Source organism: Coturnix japonica, chromosome 1 (assembly GCF_054131305.1).
Source record: "Coturnix japonica strain WE chromosome 1, WE-NBRP24, whole genome shotgun sequence".
NCBI lineage: Eukaryota > Metazoa > Chordata > Aves > Galliformes > Phasianidae > Coturnix > Coturnix japonica.
Window position 1 is genome coordinate 51,677,301 of NC_140663.1, and position 18,572 is coordinate 51,695,872.

At 46.7% G+C, this 18,572-nt stretch overlaps 2 protein-coding genes across 8 annotated transcripts in view; one reads left to right on the plus strand and one right to left on the minus strand.

The window, feature by feature from the left end:
* KCTD17 (potassium channel tetramerization domain containing 17) overlaps positions 1–18,572 on the plus strand; it is a 53,334-nt gene that overhangs the window by 8,699 nt on the left and 26,063 nt on the right. The window lies entirely within an intron of this gene.
* On the minus strand, positions 81–18,539 carry TMPRSS6 (transmembrane serine protease 6). Of its 7 annotated transcripts, none has more exons than XM_015862379.3 (18): positions 18,354–18,539; positions 16,799–16,955; positions 16,483–16,625; positions 16,226–16,293; positions 14,903–15,087; positions 11,939–11,980; positions 11,000–11,204; positions 10,497–10,633; positions 9,524–9,636; positions 8,889–8,998; positions 7,262–7,407; positions 6,349–6,447; positions 4,704–4,817; positions 4,476–4,592; positions 3,916–4,084; positions 2,986–3,257; positions 1,748–1,884; positions 81–1,052 (listed from the first exon to the last, which is right to left on the minus strand). In XM_015862379.3, exons 2-18 carry the CDS (start codon positions 16,944–16,946, stop codon positions 894–896), a joined length of 2,364 nt encoding a protein of 787 aa, XP_015717865.2. In that variant the 5' UTR covers positions 16,947–16,955; positions 18,354–18,539; the 3' UTR covers positions 81–893. The 7 variants fall into 7 exon arrangements, with proteins under 7 accessions (XP_015717865.2, XP_015717856.2, XP_085395941.1 ...); XM_015862370.3 differs by having other exon boundaries at positions 17,946–18,531; XM_085539815.1 differs by having other exon boundaries at positions 6,352–6,447; positions 17,946–18,512.

Sequence of the window (18,572 nt, forward strand, 5' to 3'; positions counted from 1 at the left end):
TAATATCCAACCTGAACCTCCCCTGGTGCAACTTGAGGCTATCAGCTCTCATCCTAAATAGTAGACAATAATAAATCAAATTAAAGAAAAAAAAATCAAATTATTTTTATTTCTATTTCCAGAGTGGCCATACTGTATATATACATATACCTACTTATCTGTGTATATATATATGTGTGTGTGCATGCATTTCTTCAGTATAAAACAGCCAAACCCATTGCAGTCACTTTCTAAAACACTATGCCCCTAATTCTACTCCTTCACCTCCTGGATTATCTGAGTTAGGATTCTGAAGCAGTTGAGAATCACCCATGTTAGAGATGTTCAGAAGGGCCAAAGGGAGAGAGTAGGAGGGTGCTCTAATAGTTTTATCGCAGGTCTGGGATATTCTGTTCCATCAGGGAGGCAAGGCACGATGCTGTACTTGTGTATGAGAGTCAGTGAGACATGAAGAGTTGCCTGGCGAAGCTGAACAGCACACACCAGCTAAGAAAATAAGCAATTAGGAAGATGGAAGAGGAGGAGTGATGGGAGGGAAAGGGGGAAGAAGGACAAGCAGCAGGAAGGAAGAGGGAGGGAGATTGATTTCACAGTTACTGGAATCTCTAACTACATCAGTCACATTTTCTTTCAGCAGACATTCCAGCGTAAGACTGGCTGAATCACATGGTTCATGGAAAGTTCAGCTCTTCTTGTACATGGGTACACTTGCTTTCCTCTGCATCCCCATAGTAAACTTCTTTTTTTTCCCCCCCGCCCTGCTCAGAAGAGCATCCTGGGGCTGACAACATCCCATACAGAAACTCTCTCTTTGGGAGGCAAATGAGCAGGGTCAGAAATGAGTGCCGTTGTGAGCGTAGATCTGATGTGGAGAAAGTAGAGGTGCACGTTTCTTAGCTCATGGTCTGGTTCATCCAGCCCAGAACTTGAGTGATCCTGGTGTACACTCCATAGTAATTTGGAAGTCCACACCCCATTCCCCAGCTGACCAAACCAGCCAGAAACCACCTGCCACTGGGCTCCTCACAGGCCAGTGGACCTCCAGAATCACCCTAGAGAAAGGGAGAGAAAAACAGTGTAATGATGACCCACCAGCTTCTCCTACTATGTGTTTTTCATTGGCTTTGGAGTCCCTATGCACATATGTCTCCTCAACTCATGTCTGGGCCATTCACAACATCCCTTATGCCTTAGACAGATGTCAAAACTGGCTCCTGCGCAAACATCTGATGTATTGCTGCATCCTTTCATCATGCAAATGATGTATTGCAAATCCCTCCCCCTTAGCCAGCTCCCAGGCAGCTGGCAGATCTATTGTTTCCTTCTGCTCCATGAGGCATGTGCAAATACATGGAAGCTGGTGGAACTTAACAGGATGTCCTGAGGGATGGGAAACAGAAGAATTTCTTGAGATTGATTTACTGTAATGAAGGAACAGACTGATTATTGTGTCTGACAGATGCTAATGAAATGAGAGGGGTAGAGACTGATGTAGACATGTGACTTTGAAGGGGGAGGTGAAGAGTGGAAAACAAGCTGGAATAAGAAGCTGAGAAGTTTCTGTGTATTAGGAGGCAAAAATACTAGGAAGAAGTTGCCCTGTGAGCTGCTGAGATCAGAGGAAGGACTGGGGATTCAGGTGCTTTATGGTCTTCTCACCCTCATTTCAGGCTATAGAGTGCATTTGGAAGGCGCAGGACACGGCTTACCCATGTTACCCACCCTGCTCCCATAACCCCACTGTCACCTGGCAGGCATCCTTCTTGCCCTTGTTGTAGCCAGCACAGATCATCCTGGGAGAAATCATGTAGTGATAGGCCTCACTGCAGATGTCCTGCTGGATGATCTGCACATCCACCTTCTGCAGGATATTGCTAATGTGCCCTGGGGATAGAGAACCAAGAGCAATGCAGGTGAGAAAGAGTGGAGCTTCCCACAGCTGACTACATTCCCCCATCTTATTGCCTACTGAAAGCTGCTACCTGAATTTCTGTTCTTCTGTCCATGAGCATCAGAGTTTCTGACTTTCAGCAGAGCACTCCACCTGCCTGACAGGAATAGCATTCCCCTGCTTTCCATGTAGTCATGGGCATCTTAGCTTTTGGGACAAGGAAGATTCTGGTATGGGCCAACCTCTTGAATGCCATCATTTAGGTTTGCTTCTCACTGAAATGGATTTTAAGCCCTTCTGGCAAAGTAATGTAAAGCCAGAAGTGTTCAGTTCTGGACAGAATCCTCTGAGTATTTCCATTTAGGAAGCAAAGGGAGGAAGTCTGATTGTGACTGAAGACACAAAGCTGAACTGAGTGAGCGTGTACGTATTCCTGTGCCATGCTCTATGAGCAGTCTGGGCCTGTTTTTGGTGGCCTTGTGTGAAGGAAATGTGAAGGGTTATTCCCATATAGCTAAACTCTCTTTTCCTCACCAAACAAAGTGGACTGTAGGAATGATGGGAACATGTCTTGGACCATGCTGTCTCCTAGCTCTGTGTATCCAAACTATGCTAATGTGATTCTTGGACATCACTCAGACCCTGCACTAAATTTACTAGTACAGTTGTTGCTTGGGAAGGTATAGCTGATAGGATCTTTTATACGGCATCCCCAGGAGAGACAGCACTGGTTTGATGAGTAGTAGAAAAATGTGACAGGAGCCAACATGCCTGCATAGCATGAAGTTGGGCTTTGGGTCTGGGGCTGCTCCATGACCATGGGTAGCCAGACTAATAAGTTCTGCAGGGTTATTCTAGACTTTGGATGAAGGAACATATTCTGTCCTCAAATATCTTACTAGACTTTCAAACTTACCTCTTTGAAAGAGGTTTTGAGACATTCAGCAGGTAAATTGTAACCAAAAAGCCAAGGGAATGAAGGATGCATAATACTTTGGGGTGAGCAAAAGCCTGTTCTACCTACTCTACATGTGAACCTATGTTTCCACCTTGGTCTTGCTGCTGTAGGCCACCAACAAAAACATTGCACTTACCACCTTCCTTGAGGGCTCCCCAGCCAGTGATCCAGCAGTGAAGGCCAGGCTCAAAGAGGTGGGAAGCGGCAGGCAAGCAGATGGGCTGGATGAAGGGCGAGATGATCACAGGATGGTCCAGCTGGAGCAGCGCCACATCATAGTCATGGCTATCCTCCTCATAATAAGGGTGGAGGAAGAGGCGGATCACTTTGAAGGACACCTCTGTGTGGCTGGTGGTGTTTTGGAAGTATTTGCCCAAGTAAACGGTCCAGACAGAGGGAGATGCCAGTCTGTAGGATGTAGCAGAGAAAACTCATCACATAAACAGGGAAGGATGGGAAGAGGTATCAGTCAGGATGATACCTCTAAGAAAATCCTATCTCCAGCAGGACGGTGAGGAGCACAGGGGAACTTTCCTGGGGCCTAAGCAGAAGGAAGCAGGAAAAGATTGTTTTACACTTGAAATTCTGTCTTTTTGCCTTACACATGCTGCTTTCTCCTACACTACCTCTCTGGGTGCAGAGATCTCCCTGTTTTTGTATGGCCATCTCTCTGTTCCTCTTTTCTCTCCTTTTATTAATCTCTCACCTCACTTACATTGTCTCCCTGTCAAGTGCATGCACACACATACCATCTAACAGGGCTGCACTAGCTTTATCCATTCTGCATCAGGATTCCTCATGATGACCAAAGTTCATGTTTCCTCCTGAAAGGACAGGCCCTGGGGATGGGCAGTGTGGGAACCAAACAGCATCTTCAGCAGGTGGTGGTATCCCAGTCCCATCCTACCACATGCTGATGTGTCTAGGGCAGTAGCAGCATGGGAACTGGCCATAGCCAAAGGAAAGGAGAACCTATGAGGTGTCCTTCACTACCATTCTTCACCCAATGCCACGCAGTGAATCTTAACATCCTTCTCTGGTCCATCACCCTCCCCTCTCTATATACCTTTCATCCTGGAAGCAATGTGCAGCTGAGACCACCCAGCGGTCAGCAATGAGTGTTCCCCCACAAATGTGGCGTCCCCGGACTTGCAGGCTGGCTTGCCATGGCCATTCCCCTTCCACAGAGTTAGCACCACCGATGATCCTGCTGAGAGGGGCCTGCAGCCCACAGTCTGTGCAGGAGAAGACATGGTTCATTCTTTAGTGGATGAAGGAATGAGAGATATTGTGTCTACCCTTCCTTTTCTGTTTCATTCACTGAAGAGTTTGATCATCTGATTGTAGATTCCTGGAGGTGTTCAAGGTCAGGTTGGATGGGACCCTGGGCAGTCTAATCTGATGGGTTGGAATCTGATGGTCTTTGAGGGCCCTTCCAACCCAATTCATCCTATGACTCTGTGATTCTACGATTCTAATCCTCTGGACCCTTGCCCTACCTGGCAGTGTGGAAGTTCCAGAAATACCAAGAAGGGCAATCAAAGCATAAGCTCTCTCCCTGCCCAAATTGGGGTTGTGGGGCATCCTGAATCTGCTTATCTATCGTGGGGCTGAGCATTTTCTTACCGCAGTACTTTTCATCAGACATGTCCTTGCAGTCCACAGTGGCATCACACAGTGGGTTGGGTTTCTTCACACAGGTCCCATCGTCACAACGGTGGGTGAAAGGACCACAGGGGACCCCTGTGAAGATGAAGGGGAGACGGGGCTGGGGGAATGTGAGCTACACTACCAACAGCCTTGCTCTGAGAGCAGGACAAGCCATGTGTCAGTCCCTCCCTGTCCCTTCCCTACCTTCATTGCAGTGCTCCTCATCACTCCCGTTGACACAGTCCCGCTGCTGATTGCAGACCCTGCTGAACTCAATGCAGGTGCTGTCCTCTTGGCATTGGAACTTTGCAGGGCACACTGCACAGGATGGAAACAACCAGAAATTACATATACAAGACATAGTTTTAGGTGTGATTTCACCAATAGGCTCCACAGCCTTTTCTCTGCCTCATGAGGGCCTGGCAGCCTGTGCACAAGGCATTTAATTTCAGGTCCTCGTTGTTGGTGTTTGCCTGAGCAACACAGTTGGTATTTCTGCACCACATCTTATACTGTGCTCATTTTGACCTGGCTTGCCTTGATTTCTTGGCTTCACCTCAGACCTGCCTCAACACTGTGGGCTTGTCTCGTGGACCTTTGACTCTGAGTTGACTTTGGTTACCAACACTATAGCTTCTCTACTTACCTTGCTCAAATTCTATGGGGTTGCACCCTGGCTGCTGAGGTTACTGTTCCTCCTCTTTGCTCTCACCATTAGCCCATGGATCACCTTCCTCTGCTAAGCAGCTGCTCCTCCTACTCTTTGCTAGGTGAGACCTGAACCTTGATGGATTTCCTGGTGTCCATGATGTTTGGTAGTTGCTCAAGATGGAAACCAATGCCTACTCATCACAGCAAGAACTGTTGTTTTTGTTGTTTTGCTCTGTTCTTTTGTGTATTTATGTAGACCACCAAACATGATGGATCTCTACCTCCTAGGCATTTTCTTACTGCAAAGACTCTAATTTCTTCACATTGTTGCAGCAATGTGATGAGCACTCACTCATACCAGTGATGGGATATGGTTTGAATTAAGTGTCTTGTCTGAGTCTGAACAGCTCTTCTTATGAGAACAGGACTTTGCAAGAATCCTGGGCTACTGTGGGCAGTGTCTGAGTCAGTACTAACTGGTATTTGTGCTGAGAATCGGTGGTTGGTCAAAGACTTAAAATATTTCCCAAATCATTGGCTACATGTTGTTCAGAATTTATGCATTTAATGTGTCACAAATGGCCTGGAGGAATGAGGAGGAAGCAGTGTGGATGATGGTTTTGAGGAGGCTCTGATAGGGAGGGGAGGGTTGGGAAGGGGACACTGAGTGCAAAGACAGCAGAGGGGGCTGTAGACCAGGGCTGAGATAGATTGCTAGGACGGGATGGTGGAAAGCAGGACAAGGTGGTGGGCAGATTGGACAGGAGGATCTTTCAGACTATCTGAAGCTTTTGGTGCACAGTATTGCTTTTCCAGGGATGACTGCACTATGCACAGGAGATGTAGTGGATGGTCCATCCCTGGAGACTGGGTCAGGCTAGAGAGACTCTGAGCAACCTGATCTAGCTGTAGGTACTCTTGTTCATTGCAGGGGAGTTGGACCAGATGCCCTTTAAAGGCCCTTTCCAACTCAAACCATTCTATTCTTCCATGAATAATTGCTGCTGCTCCTTCCAGAACAATCTGAAACCATTTGGCAGTGACACTTTTGTGGATACATAAATTTTATCTCTTGAAGGGGGAAGCACAGGTTGTACTCTGGTCAAGTAGATCCTCCCCCATCTCTCCCTACCTTTGGAAAAGCAAGGAGTTGTGTCCTCCTGGGATCAAGGACAAGCAGCTAGAAGCCATCACTCACCACAGTTTCTCTCATCCAGCCCATTGGGGCAATCTTTGATTCCGTCACAGGCTGGGACGCACAAGCCATTCACAGAACACAGGAACTCCCTGGGACAGGCTGTGAAACCACCAGAAAGCAATCAGTCCCCACTGACTGGAAACCTTGAAGCAGAGCATGGTGGCTTAAAAGTGGAGCATGGAACCGCATACCTTCCTGACTACACGCAAGCTGCAGCAGCTTGTATCTGGCTTCACTAAAACCCCCACGTCATCCACCTGCCTGGCACACTCTACCTCTGATCTAGCACTGTTCCCTGACTCCTGAGCACTGCAGCAAAAATGAAGTCGTTTCTTTGGGGCTGCGATTATATCTTTGTCAGGGCCACAAAGGGGCTGTTTTTAGACGTGTTGCCAGGTGCACATATTCAGGGACTGTTGTGGGTTACAGCAACCCTATAGGAGGGAACTGGAAAAAAAAGTGGAAGGTGCACAGTTGCATACGTATGTGTGCATATTCGTGTGTAGTTTCCTTTCTGCCTCACTTGCACCTATTCCAAGTCGAGCAGGAAACAGCTCTAAGTGCTCTTATGATCAAAACAAACACCACTTCAAGTCAGAAATGGCCTCCCATTGAAATCCCAAGGCCAATATGTGCTGTGGGTGCAGGGATGAGCCAGTAGGCAATGTTCTGGAGCTGGACCTTGGCACCAGAATGCTCCGGGAACATGAGTCAGAGATAAGTGCTGAAGCAGCTTTAGATATAAACACTTCTTTTTGGGCGATCAGTGGTGTGTGCATGTGCCTGAAGAGAACTTGGCACCTGGAGCTCATGGGATGTGCCTTGTGTTTCTCCTAACACAACCCAAGCACACAAAGGGCTGCTGGTAGCCATCTGGGACCCCCACCACCTCTCCAAGGAGCAAAGGACTTACGATCAGATTGGTTGTATAGGCTGTAAGCTGCCTGCACACCAGGGCCAGTTAAGGAGATCTGCGAGGTGAAGGTGATGGCAATGTCAGCTGAGGATGTGGCCGGGATCCTCTCAGCATAAGTTTGTAGGGTCCGCAGGCCGCACAACCTGAGGAGCAAACACAGATGGGATGTTGCAAGCAGTGAGAGAGAAGACAGCCAAGTGGGGCAAGGGGGTATTTTGGGAGTAGGGGTGATGGGAAGGAGACCACATAGATGGGGTGCAGGAGATAAGGCAAAATACTTCAAAACGGTATAAGATTATGAAGGAGCAGTGGGAAAAGGCTGTTATTTACACCTATGCCTAGTCAACAGGTAGGGGAGCTGACACTAGATCTTGCTTTGCCTGATTGAATCTTGCTTTTCCTGGCCAAAGAACAGTGGCTGAGCAAGACCAGGAGGGGAAAGAGTAACCCTGCAGAAACAAGAGGTCCTCTCTGGGCACAAAACATTATAACTAAGCCAGGACCTGCCCCAAAATGACTGAAGAAGGTGGGTGATGGAGCCCCAGAGATAAATAGGAATGAAAAAACACCACAGACGTATGCTGTGGTGGGAACTGATGCAGAAAAAAATGGAAACAAGTAGAAAGGCCAAGAAATTCAAAGCTAAATATCTGGGCACAACAGAGCACAACTAAGCCTGATGAACAAGATGAGAACAGCCGATACATATTGTCACCCAGTTCTACTCTCTAGCCATATACGAGTCCAGAGTGACTCTATTTTTGGACATTTCCCACTTTGGGGGTGAGTGTTGAAGTCAGGCTACACAAAGCAGTTCAATTCTTGTATATATCTTCCCTAAGAAATGAGGTTGTAGAAACTGTAGCTCCTATGGTTTCAGAGAGGAAGGTAAGTTGAGAAAAAATGAAAATCCTAAGCCAGGGGAATGCAGTGTTCAGTAATTTCTGGATCAGATCCTTCAGGGGAAAACGAGTTACCACTGCAGGAGTGGCAGAGAGGAAATCAGTGAGACATGCTGGGGAAGGTTTTGGAGAGAAGAAGACAATCTTGCAGCGATTCTTAGGAAACAAAAGGGTCCATCCAGCTCCATGCCCGCTTTGAGCACTGCATCTGTGTCTCCTTGCACATAGGTGGTGGTGAGCAGCAGCCTATGTATGGAGGCTGATTATGGGAAGTCCCACAGGGGTATGCGGTTCTAATCAAAGCAGGAGGATCTGGAGCTTGGCGGAAGATCTGTACGGAGGTGGATGCGAGGCAACGGCACACACAGATAATATTGCAGAGGTGGTGACAGGCAGATTTGCAAACACAGGAGACGTGGGAGGACACCAAGGTTACACACAAAGGGGAAAACTAGGAAGCATGACGCAAACAGCAAGACAGAGAAGGCAGGATGGTAGTTTGGAGAAAATTTATAGGAAATGTGTTCACTAGTGAGCTTGTGAATGAGAGAGGCCGAAAAAGAAGTAGGCAGGCAAGAAAGAGGCACCGTCCCAGATTGTGACCACTGAGCAGGGTGATGGGATCTCCTTTCTTAGACTTGGTGGCTGAATTGAGCAGGGAACTTGCAGAGGTTTCTCCCCAGTGGGAAGCAAGAGACAGAAACCAGGACACTAACACAAACCTTCTGTTCTGAATTATCCACTGGCCTTGTGTACAGGGAAGGTCCTGCTTCTGTCTGCTGAGTGCATAGGCGTCGAACCACAGAGTGACCCCATAGTCGAGGGATGGGACCTGCAGGGGAGGGAGTTGAGAGCAATGTGGAGATGATGGCTTCCTGTGAGTGCTGCAGCCCACCCCATGCAACAGAAGTGAGCAGGGTAGATGTGAAGGGGAGAGCTACTAGATCGCACATTGCAAGCCAGAAGGAAGGACCACCTAAATTAAGGCCATATTATAGCCAAAGGTGTCTCTGCTGCCAGTCTCAAAGTGTGGTAATTTCTAGTAATCTGTTTTTGCCTTGAAGAACAGCTCTGGGCCAAGATTCCAGATTCCTGCTCAGCAATGGCATCTCTGCTCTAGCATGCAATATGAGACTCCCTTGCCTCCAGAGACACACATCAAGCACAGGCTAGGTAGGTTGCTGCCATCTTTTCCTGATTATCTTATAGAGAGAACTGGCCAAGTATACCACCTGAGTCACAGAATCACAAAATCATGGCATTATGGATTTATAGAATCACAGAACCACAGAATGGCGTGGAATGCTGCAAGGATTTCAGGGAGAAGGTGGATGCTCTTGTAGGGGCTGGCTCTTACCGACATGTGCCAGGTGCACTGGGTATTGGGTGAGTAGTAACTGGGGTAATGTGGGGTGCTGATCTTCCCCTGCAGCTCCAGGCCTTCCCGCAGGGTTATATTCACTCCGCAGGCTGTAAACAAAGACATTGAAAACCCTGCTACCTGTCAGCTCAGACTCCTCCTGATATATCATGTACTTATCCAACTGTGGTAGCGAAGAAAAGAGAATCTAAGATCTGATGCTAAAATTCATAGAATCACAGAATCATTGAGGTTGGAAAAGACCTCTCAGATCAAGTACCATCAGCCCACTCCCACCATGCCCACTAACCATGTCCCTCATATCCCCATGGTTCTTCAACATCTAAGATGGTGACTCCACCACCTCCCTGGGCAGTCTGTGCCACTGAAGCAACGCTCTTTTGGAGAAGTTGTTTTTTCTAATATCCCACCTGAACATCCCTTGGCACCACTTGAAGCCATTAGCTCTTGTGCTATTGTGGTTACCTGGGAGTTGAGGACAACCCGCACCTCGCCACAACCTGCTTTCAGGTCATTGTTAAAGAACCCATTGTGGAATCCATTTACTGAGATATGACCCCCTTTAAGAGGCTATTTCCACCTGGTAAGACTTTTAGCTTTCTCCTCTTGTCTGGAGAAGCACAGCTTTTATGGATTTTGTTGCTTTAGTTTCTTATATTGAATTTACATTTATCTGAGTGTAGCTGGATGTGTTGTCTGGCCTGTGCAGTCACAAGAGTTTGAGCTTGCTTCTGAAGTATCTCTGCTTGTCAGAGCCTGGACTTCCTAGTTTTGAGCCAGATACTGATAAGTGAGCCCAGGCCAGTGAGCAAAATTTAACTTGCTTTTTGCTCACCAACTCTACCTTTGCAATCTTGGCCCCTAATGGGAATGGAGCACCACTAGGTGCATTGTATTGTAGGAGATAACCTTTCTGCACTTATGGCCACCCTCATCTAGCCTTCCTCACCTTTGAGGGGCACCACCTGTGCTGAGAGGACAAAGGGGTCATAGTAGCTGTACAGGGCTTTCTTCCACACAATGGACATGACAGGGCCTGATGAAAGGACTTCCACAACAGGCTCCTGCCGGCTGCAGCCATAGATCCTGAAAGGAAAGAGGAAACAAAAACATGGGGAAAAAGGATGTGAGTGAAGCAAGCAACAAACAAACAAAAGAGAAGAGTGAGAGAGACAGCAGAGGTCTGTGTTGTCCAGAGCATGCCCATTGTGACACACTAACTGAATCAAATACAGGGCCAGCAGAGAGACAGCTTGTGCTGCTGTAATCTATCAGACTGCAGGGCTGCCTGCGTGCTATCCCACATCAGTGAGTTCAGCTCATCAGTGAGAGACAGGTTTTTCATCAAAGAGAATTTCCTCTGATGAAGTCTAACACCTTCCCCTGCTGTGGTGTGTTCTGCCATCCTGCCTTGCCTCCCCACCGTGTCTGCCTTGCTCAGGAGCTACCTACGAGGTGATGAGGTGTTTCTCCAGGGGACCAGCTGCGTCATACATAGCCAGACGGTCCCTGCAGTCTGGCAGAGTCCACTCTAAGCGTAGCTTGATCATGTAGCCCTTGAGGCCGTGGAGGTGCCAAAGACAACTGGAGGCCAGGTAGTCAGGGCCTTCCAGTCTTAGGATGTCATCCTCTTGGACGTAACTGTATCTGTAGCAACCTGAATGCAGAGGAAAGATAGACGGTTTTAAACCTCAGGGTGATGTAACTGGAGGAAAGAGAAGCTTAGGGGTGGTTGTAAAGGAACTTAAGATATGGGATTGTCACTTGGGATATCCGTGTGGGCTCTATTTCAGGGTTAGGCTGAATCATCCCAGTGATCTCAGTTTACTTTCACACATGTCTCAGTGACACCAGTCCCCTCTTACTGATGTCCCAGCTTCCCTCTGTAAGAACTGTCCCTGCTCCCTTGGATAAGCCCATACTGTCTCAGGTTTTAAATATCACAATACAGTCATCATCCACTGGTTTCCTTTTCTTTAGCATCTCTTTCTCCTCTCTTCCCCATATTCTTCCCAGATTTACAACCCCCGTGTTCGCTTTCCAGGCTTCAGCTGCCTCCCAAACCTGCATTTTTGAGCAACAGTCTGCTTATAGGTGAGTTTCTAATAGTAGAGCTAATGCAAATTGCCAGCCACAACACTTAAAGCACCGCCCACAATTACTGAAAGCACTTTCAATCATCATTAGGAAAATAGATTGCACCACATTCAATGCAGAGTCATGGAGGGAAACCCCCAACTTTATACAATAGATTTTCTTGTGCTCTCTTGCTACTGCTCTTATCTCCCCTTCCCAGGTTTTACAGCCTCAAGAAATTAATAGACCTTCTGTCCTCTGTAAAAATCCCTCCCCAAGGTAATAAACGCAAAAGGAAAGTAAAAAGTAGCCTACCCAGAGTGGATTTCAGCACCACTATGTCTTTCACAGTGGATTCTGTTAGAAAAGAAATATATAAAGGAAGATAAACAAAAACAAAAATGGTTGTATCTGAGTGCTAGCATAACAGGTGATGACTGCCTTCCTATGTAGAAGACTTGCTCAAAACTTTGGCTTGGGGCACTCTCCATGTACTTCTGTCTGCTCTCAGAGACCTGTTTCAGTCATGCATTTCTCATCCCATCCCACTGGAAAATCTCCCTGGCCCCTTTACTAAATCCAACATCCCCAATTCATTCTTTCCAGCTCACTAAAGTCTTCTCTTTTTTCCCTTTCCCACTCCCTGGTGCTACCTCAGGGGCTTCTCTTTCTTATCAGGGCTGGACATTGCATTAGGCACTCTCTTCCCTGGAAGCCACACCACAGATCATAGCCTCCCATCCCAGAGCCTCCACCTTGCTCTTTGAGTTCAGATAGCTCTCACTGAAAAGCATGGGATTTATTGACGGTAGAGAAGCAGATTTCTTGATGGTGTGTTGTTGAGAGCTACTGAATAGCTTACAGCATTCAACTCTGGGGAATCATAGAATCATTAGGGTTGGAAAAGACCTCCAAGATCATCAAGTACAACCATCCACTCATCACCACCAAGCCTGAGGAGAGTGGAGCACAGGAGTGATGCCTCTGGGCTTTAATGTGTGTTTTGGAGGTGCTGGCAGCTCTGCTTCCTGGACTGAATGCTCCTGGTATCCTGGTTCTAGTCCCCAGATCAAAGAATCATGAAGGTTGGGAAAGACCTCTAAGATCATCTAGTCCAACTGTCAACCTATCACCACCAGGCCTGATAAACCATGTTTCCATGTGTCACATCTCCACTTTTCTTGAACGCTTTCGGGGATGGTGACTCCACCAAATATCCAGGTCCCAGCTGATACTGAGGTCCAGGTCCTGAAATTTTGCATCTGACATCACGGGGTAAATCAGATATCCTCCCTCTTAATTCTGTTGCTATAGGTTGACAGCTTGTGCTACATGGCAAAGTCACAGGAAGGCTCTGCTGATATCTGTGTGAATAACCACTGTTTTTTAGGGTTAAACACAGTAACTCAATAATTCAAACAATGTCTCTGAGCCTCCCCTGAGACCACTCCCTGGTGTAGGATAGACTCTTGGGGAGAGGTTTCTGGGGATGTGATGGAGAAAAGCACCAGCATGGACTCTACATTTACACAGAACAAAGTTACAGGGTATGCAACCCTGCAAGGAGAATGAAGGAAGCCCTGATATTCACTGGGGGTAATGAGGGACTTGAGGTGAATGTGGTTGTTAAAAATAAAGCACTGGAAGGCTGGAAAATGTTCCTGCGCTAGTCAGTAGTCCACAGCTCTGCATATTATGGCAGACTGCAGCAGGAATTCATATTTAGAGCTAAGCAGGTCAGCAAGTGAGACTGTCAGAAAGCAATGAAGTGCTAATGGCTTGCTATTAGCTAGCTGTTTTTTCACTTTGCTTTTAAAGAGCAAAGGAAGCCAGAGGTTAAGCCACTGGACTGAACTCACTCTGGCCCTGCAGTGTAAGAGGTTGTGACTTAGACTGGAATGCAGGAAGGATGAGAGAAAGCAGAAAAAGCCAGAGAAACTATGACTAGCGTGTTAACTCTAAAATAGGAAGATGTGTGTTCTGCTCATGCAAATCTACCTGAAATGAAGACAGCAGTGAAACAGGTGCAAAGGGAATAAGAGGGAACTGGGGACAGATAAAAAAGTGGTACATCATTTGTAATTTTTATGAATTAAATAAACAGAAAATGCAAGATGGTCTGAGTGTAAAGCAGTTAGCATTTTGTCTTACGACATCTCTCTTAAGAAAGTTAATTTAAGTTGGCTGAACATAAGGTCTAGTATGCTGGAAACAAATTATAGGCAGAGACAAATGATAAGCAGAAGTGACTAATTCTAACTGCAGGCAGAGAGGTGTTCATGGGATGCTAATGCAGTTTCAGCACAATATCTTAACACAAATATATGGATGAGGGAGTGAGATCATTTTAAGAGAATCAAATTTACTTTAGGGACATCAGAAAAATTACAACCAAATCAAAACAACTGAGATGTGGAGGGAAAAGTTAAAGAAATATGAGTGAGATATATTAACATAAGATTTATCTTTGAAAAACGCAACATAATGTTGTCTGGGGAAAAAAATCCTTGGAGCTGTAACATTTAATGTGAAGAAGAAACCTGGGAGTGAGATACTGTAGAGGAAAGAAGAAACACAATGTGTTTTAAAACCTCTGTGGTTTGGGGCTCTGTAGGAGGGATCAGATCAGGATGAAACTCTACATTTCATTATAAAGGCTAAATACAGATTCCATTGAACTTAGATGCACTGAATGTAGACACATCCTGTAGTCCCTTACCTAACATACACTTAGAGAAGTTCTGTAGAGATTTCTTTTTAAACAGGCTGTGATTTTACTTTGGGAAAGAATCGTAGCTGCTGCAATGTGTTGTCTCAGAGTAAGACTAGTGGTGACTGAAATATGCTGACCTTGTTCTTTCAGTCAAGTAGACTGGCATATGAAAGGAGACAATGAAAGGAGACAACTTAATTGATAAGCTCAGTTCAAAATTTACAAGTAAAGTCATGATCTGTGTAAGATGTTACTTCACAGAAGCCAAGGCTGACTGGGAGAAGGTGAATAAAACCCACAATTGTTACCTAGCTGGTCATGGTCAGCTGCATCTCCAAGAACATTTAATCCTTCAAGGGAAGGATGATCATTATGAAAGTTGAATTCCTCTATGAGGAAGAAACATGTAGTTGTCTTGATCCTTATTTCTTCCTTACCCTCTTAGATTTGTCCTATTTCCTTCCGTAGTGACTTCTGTCCACTTCTCATGACCTTCCTTCAGCACCTTTGGCCAACTTTGGGCCATTTCTGACTGCTTAGGTCACATTTGGGCAGCTGGTACTTACCCAGCAGAATCAGTGAGTCTGGGTTCACCGTGTATTCTGTCTGGTAGGACAGGCTGCCTGAGCTGTTGAAGCTGTTGGTAAGCTCTTGGCGTAGCACTGCATTTACCCTCTCAGCAGTCATCTCCTTCTGCTGACTCTCAGGAATTTGGAGGGTAAACCAGAAGAAGAAGGTCAGAGCCCCCTCCCTAACAGAGAAATGACATGTTAAATATCTTCTGTGGTGGCAAACCCCAGAGATTAAACCCCCAGTGTTTATCCACAAATACAAGCATGTCTGAGAGGACCCTCAAACTCATTGCTTTGACTCAGAAGAATCACTGTGACCGGTGTGGAAGAGCTGCTATGGCCACACTACTAGTTAAATCTCAGGCCTTTGAAGGAGGAATCCATTTGATACCATCTGCCTTTAGTGATGACCATATGCAGGCAAATTTATGTAACCAAGACTGGTTAAATGAGTAGTATCATTTCAGGTAGAAGTGACCTCTGGTTACTGCTGGCCCAGGGCTGAAATGACACAACTCAAATCTTCACTGTGTCACCTCTCAGTGGTGACAAGGGGAAGATGTACCACTCATTACCTTATCACAAGCCATTAATGCTAAGGAGGCTCAAGTGGTGTGGAAGGTTCTGTCCAACCAGCTGACAGAAAACTGGGTGGTGGTGGATGGGGAAGGGCTGGGAAAGGGATGTTGAAGCAAAACTTTCTTCAGTAAAAAGCTAGAGGAAGTATTGCAAGTGAAATAATTCCTTCCTCTATTGAAAATAAAGTTACATCAAAATTGGATTGTGTAGTTTTCCACAGGAAAAAAAAAAAAAAAACACAACAAAAACCCAAAACACAAAAAACAGAAGCAATTGTATATATCAGTTTGCAGGTTATTCCTGCTTTCTTGAGTTACTGTGATGGTCCCACATCTGTCCCATTCTGCTGTTACCCTGTTCCCAGGTGGATCACGTCTTGGCCAAAACACCTTTTCCAAGGTGCATTCTGACCTCCCCATTTTGGTGCTTAGAATCAGGCCACAAAAAATGACTTCCTTGAATTAGAGAAATTAATTTTCAGCTGCTTAGTTTCTACTGAGAGTGCCAAGCCCAGATTTTTAATATCAGTTTTGGCTTTTCACCTAGACCGTAGATGAATATGAACACCAAAACAACCATAGTTCTGTCATACTGGAATGACTGCACATGGACTGCCCAACCTAGTCTTGTGCTCATGGTGGGAACTACAGCAGCTTGTCTTGTCCAGATTTCAATGAAACCAATGTGCAAGGGAACATTCTCATGCAAACAAGTGAAAATACTGTGGATGCTACTCACCCAAATGCATACACTGTGCTTGAGTTGTAATATCGACCCAGCTCTGTGGAATGAATGAGATCCTTCAACTGCAATGAGAGAGTCACTTGATAACAATCATGCAATGATTACAGTGAAGAAGTACATATGTCCATCCCTCCATCTCTCTTGCTGCATAGACACACCAGGTCTGTTACTTGGATGAGGATGGCTAACCCCTTCCTCTTTCACTCACTGAACTGCCTCAGGGCCAGCTCTGGTCATAATATTGCTCTCACCATGTTCTGGAGTTTAGCTGACTCCAGCCAGAAGGCTCTGGATTCCACCTGCCCAAGCTCTGAGAAGTAACGGCGATTGAGGACCTGGAGGCTGCCGGAGTAAAACTGCAGGATGGTTGGTTCCAGGTGCCATGGTCTGTAGTCTGCCAACAGAAGACATTTATAGATTACCTTGCTGATATGTAGGAGAGAGGGATTTGCTCAGTAATTTGCCCAGTTTTCATCTGTAAAAATCACCAAAAGTCACAAGCGCTCTTTGGCCTGGATGTTGCCCCATTCACCTCCTATGTAGGGATAAAATATGTTGAATTTTTACCTAGGAAGTACCATGTTGCTGCAGCAGCTCCAGCCAGCAAAACAAAGACTATTCCAAGAGATACATAGCGGAGGCAGACACGTGAGTTAGTCTCCGAATCACTCTTTGAGAGGGAGCTGGCATCTTCCTCCTGCTCCTCGGCCTCCATCAGGGTTATCTATTGACAGAGTATACCACAGTCAGGCTGAGTTTCCAACAGCCTCTTACATCTATCTTGGGAATTGCACTGTCAGCTTTGTGGCCACCTCCCCAGATCTATATCCCCAAGACATCTGTGGGCTAACCATCAAACACTTTGCTCATCGCAAACGCAAGATTGGTGTCCTCTCAGGCTAGGGATGGTTTTAGAAGTGGTATATTGTTGACCTGGAGATCAACACAAAAGCAAATTGGTGCCCTCAGTTTCATAAAGAGGTCGCACACAGCAGCCCCAGTCTGGGAGCTTGCAGTTGCACTTTGCTCTCAGTCCCCAAAAGCAAACAAACTGTGCCATTCCCACCCAGACACACATCCCAGGGCTAAGCCCATGCTGGCCCTGACTCAAAAGCTGTGCTAGCACAGGGAGAGCATGCAAACACCTTTCATCCTTGGGAGCATTCACAGGGCAAAGACTTCTCAGCCTGCCTCCTCTCCCCCCATTACTGAGCCTTAACACTTCAGGCTGGCTTGCAGCATGGACACTTGCTCACACAGTGTAAACACCAAGCAATTTACTCCAGAAAATCAAATTTAGCTTGATCAACACTCTGACACATAGCAGCACATTGCTTGCTCTGAGGCAGTCTTCCAGAGGGGCATGCAGTACAAGCAGGCCTAGCAGGGCTTCCCTGCATGGTCACCTTTCTCTGGGCTCTCCTCACCAAACCCATTGGGCGGTTCAGGGGAGCTGCTACCAAAGGATCTTTTCAGCAACAGCAGACATAAGCAAAGAACCACAAACCAAGGGGCAGGGCGAGAGGAGGAGAGCAGGAAACAACAGCAGAAGAACCTCTTTGTTTGAAGGTTTAATTGTAGACACAGGGGTTTCCCCCCAGAGCTGCAGACCTACCTTTGAAACCCGCTGCCGCCTTTTGAGGCTGAGCCCACACCCCCCATGCTAGGCAGCTTGCACACACACAGGGAGGGAGAGGAGGGGACACCTATTTACCCAAGCTCAAGGTCTCCTCAGGGATCAATAATTGGATGCCATGTCTCTTCAGCTCGGCCTTTGTCCTGCACTGTCCCGCTGCGGTGGGTCAGCACACCCTGTGCACTCAGAGATGGAGATTTTGGAGGCTTGCTGAGGGGAAAGATCTACAGGTTAAGGAGCACCTCCAGCTGTGCTGAGGCAACCCTGGAGGCTGGTGAAGGTAGTTAGGCTGTCCTCCTTAGGGGAAAGCGAGTTGCTGAGCAACTGCTGTATGTCTCAGACACCCTCCTTGGTTCCATTGGGTGCTGGCAGGCAGAACTCCCTGGCTGACAGGCAAAGAAGGCTCAAAGGAGGGAAGCAGGCTGCATGCAGTGACGGCAGTGGTCATGCTGATGAAAGCAAAGCACGGTGTCCATCAGTACAGACCTGCAGCAGTCCCTCTGGTCTTCCTGGGCTCCTTGTTGCCTTTTCTCCTGCTGTGGTGCTCCCCACACTCAGTTGCACCACTACTCACTCTTTCCTGCAGCATCTGCTGCCTTCTATTCCCAGGTCTTTCTTGCCTGCACTACCTTCTCCCTGTGGCCCCACAGCATCGTTTGTGCCCCTTATTTTTCACAGTGTAAATAGAGCTATCCAGTCAATAAA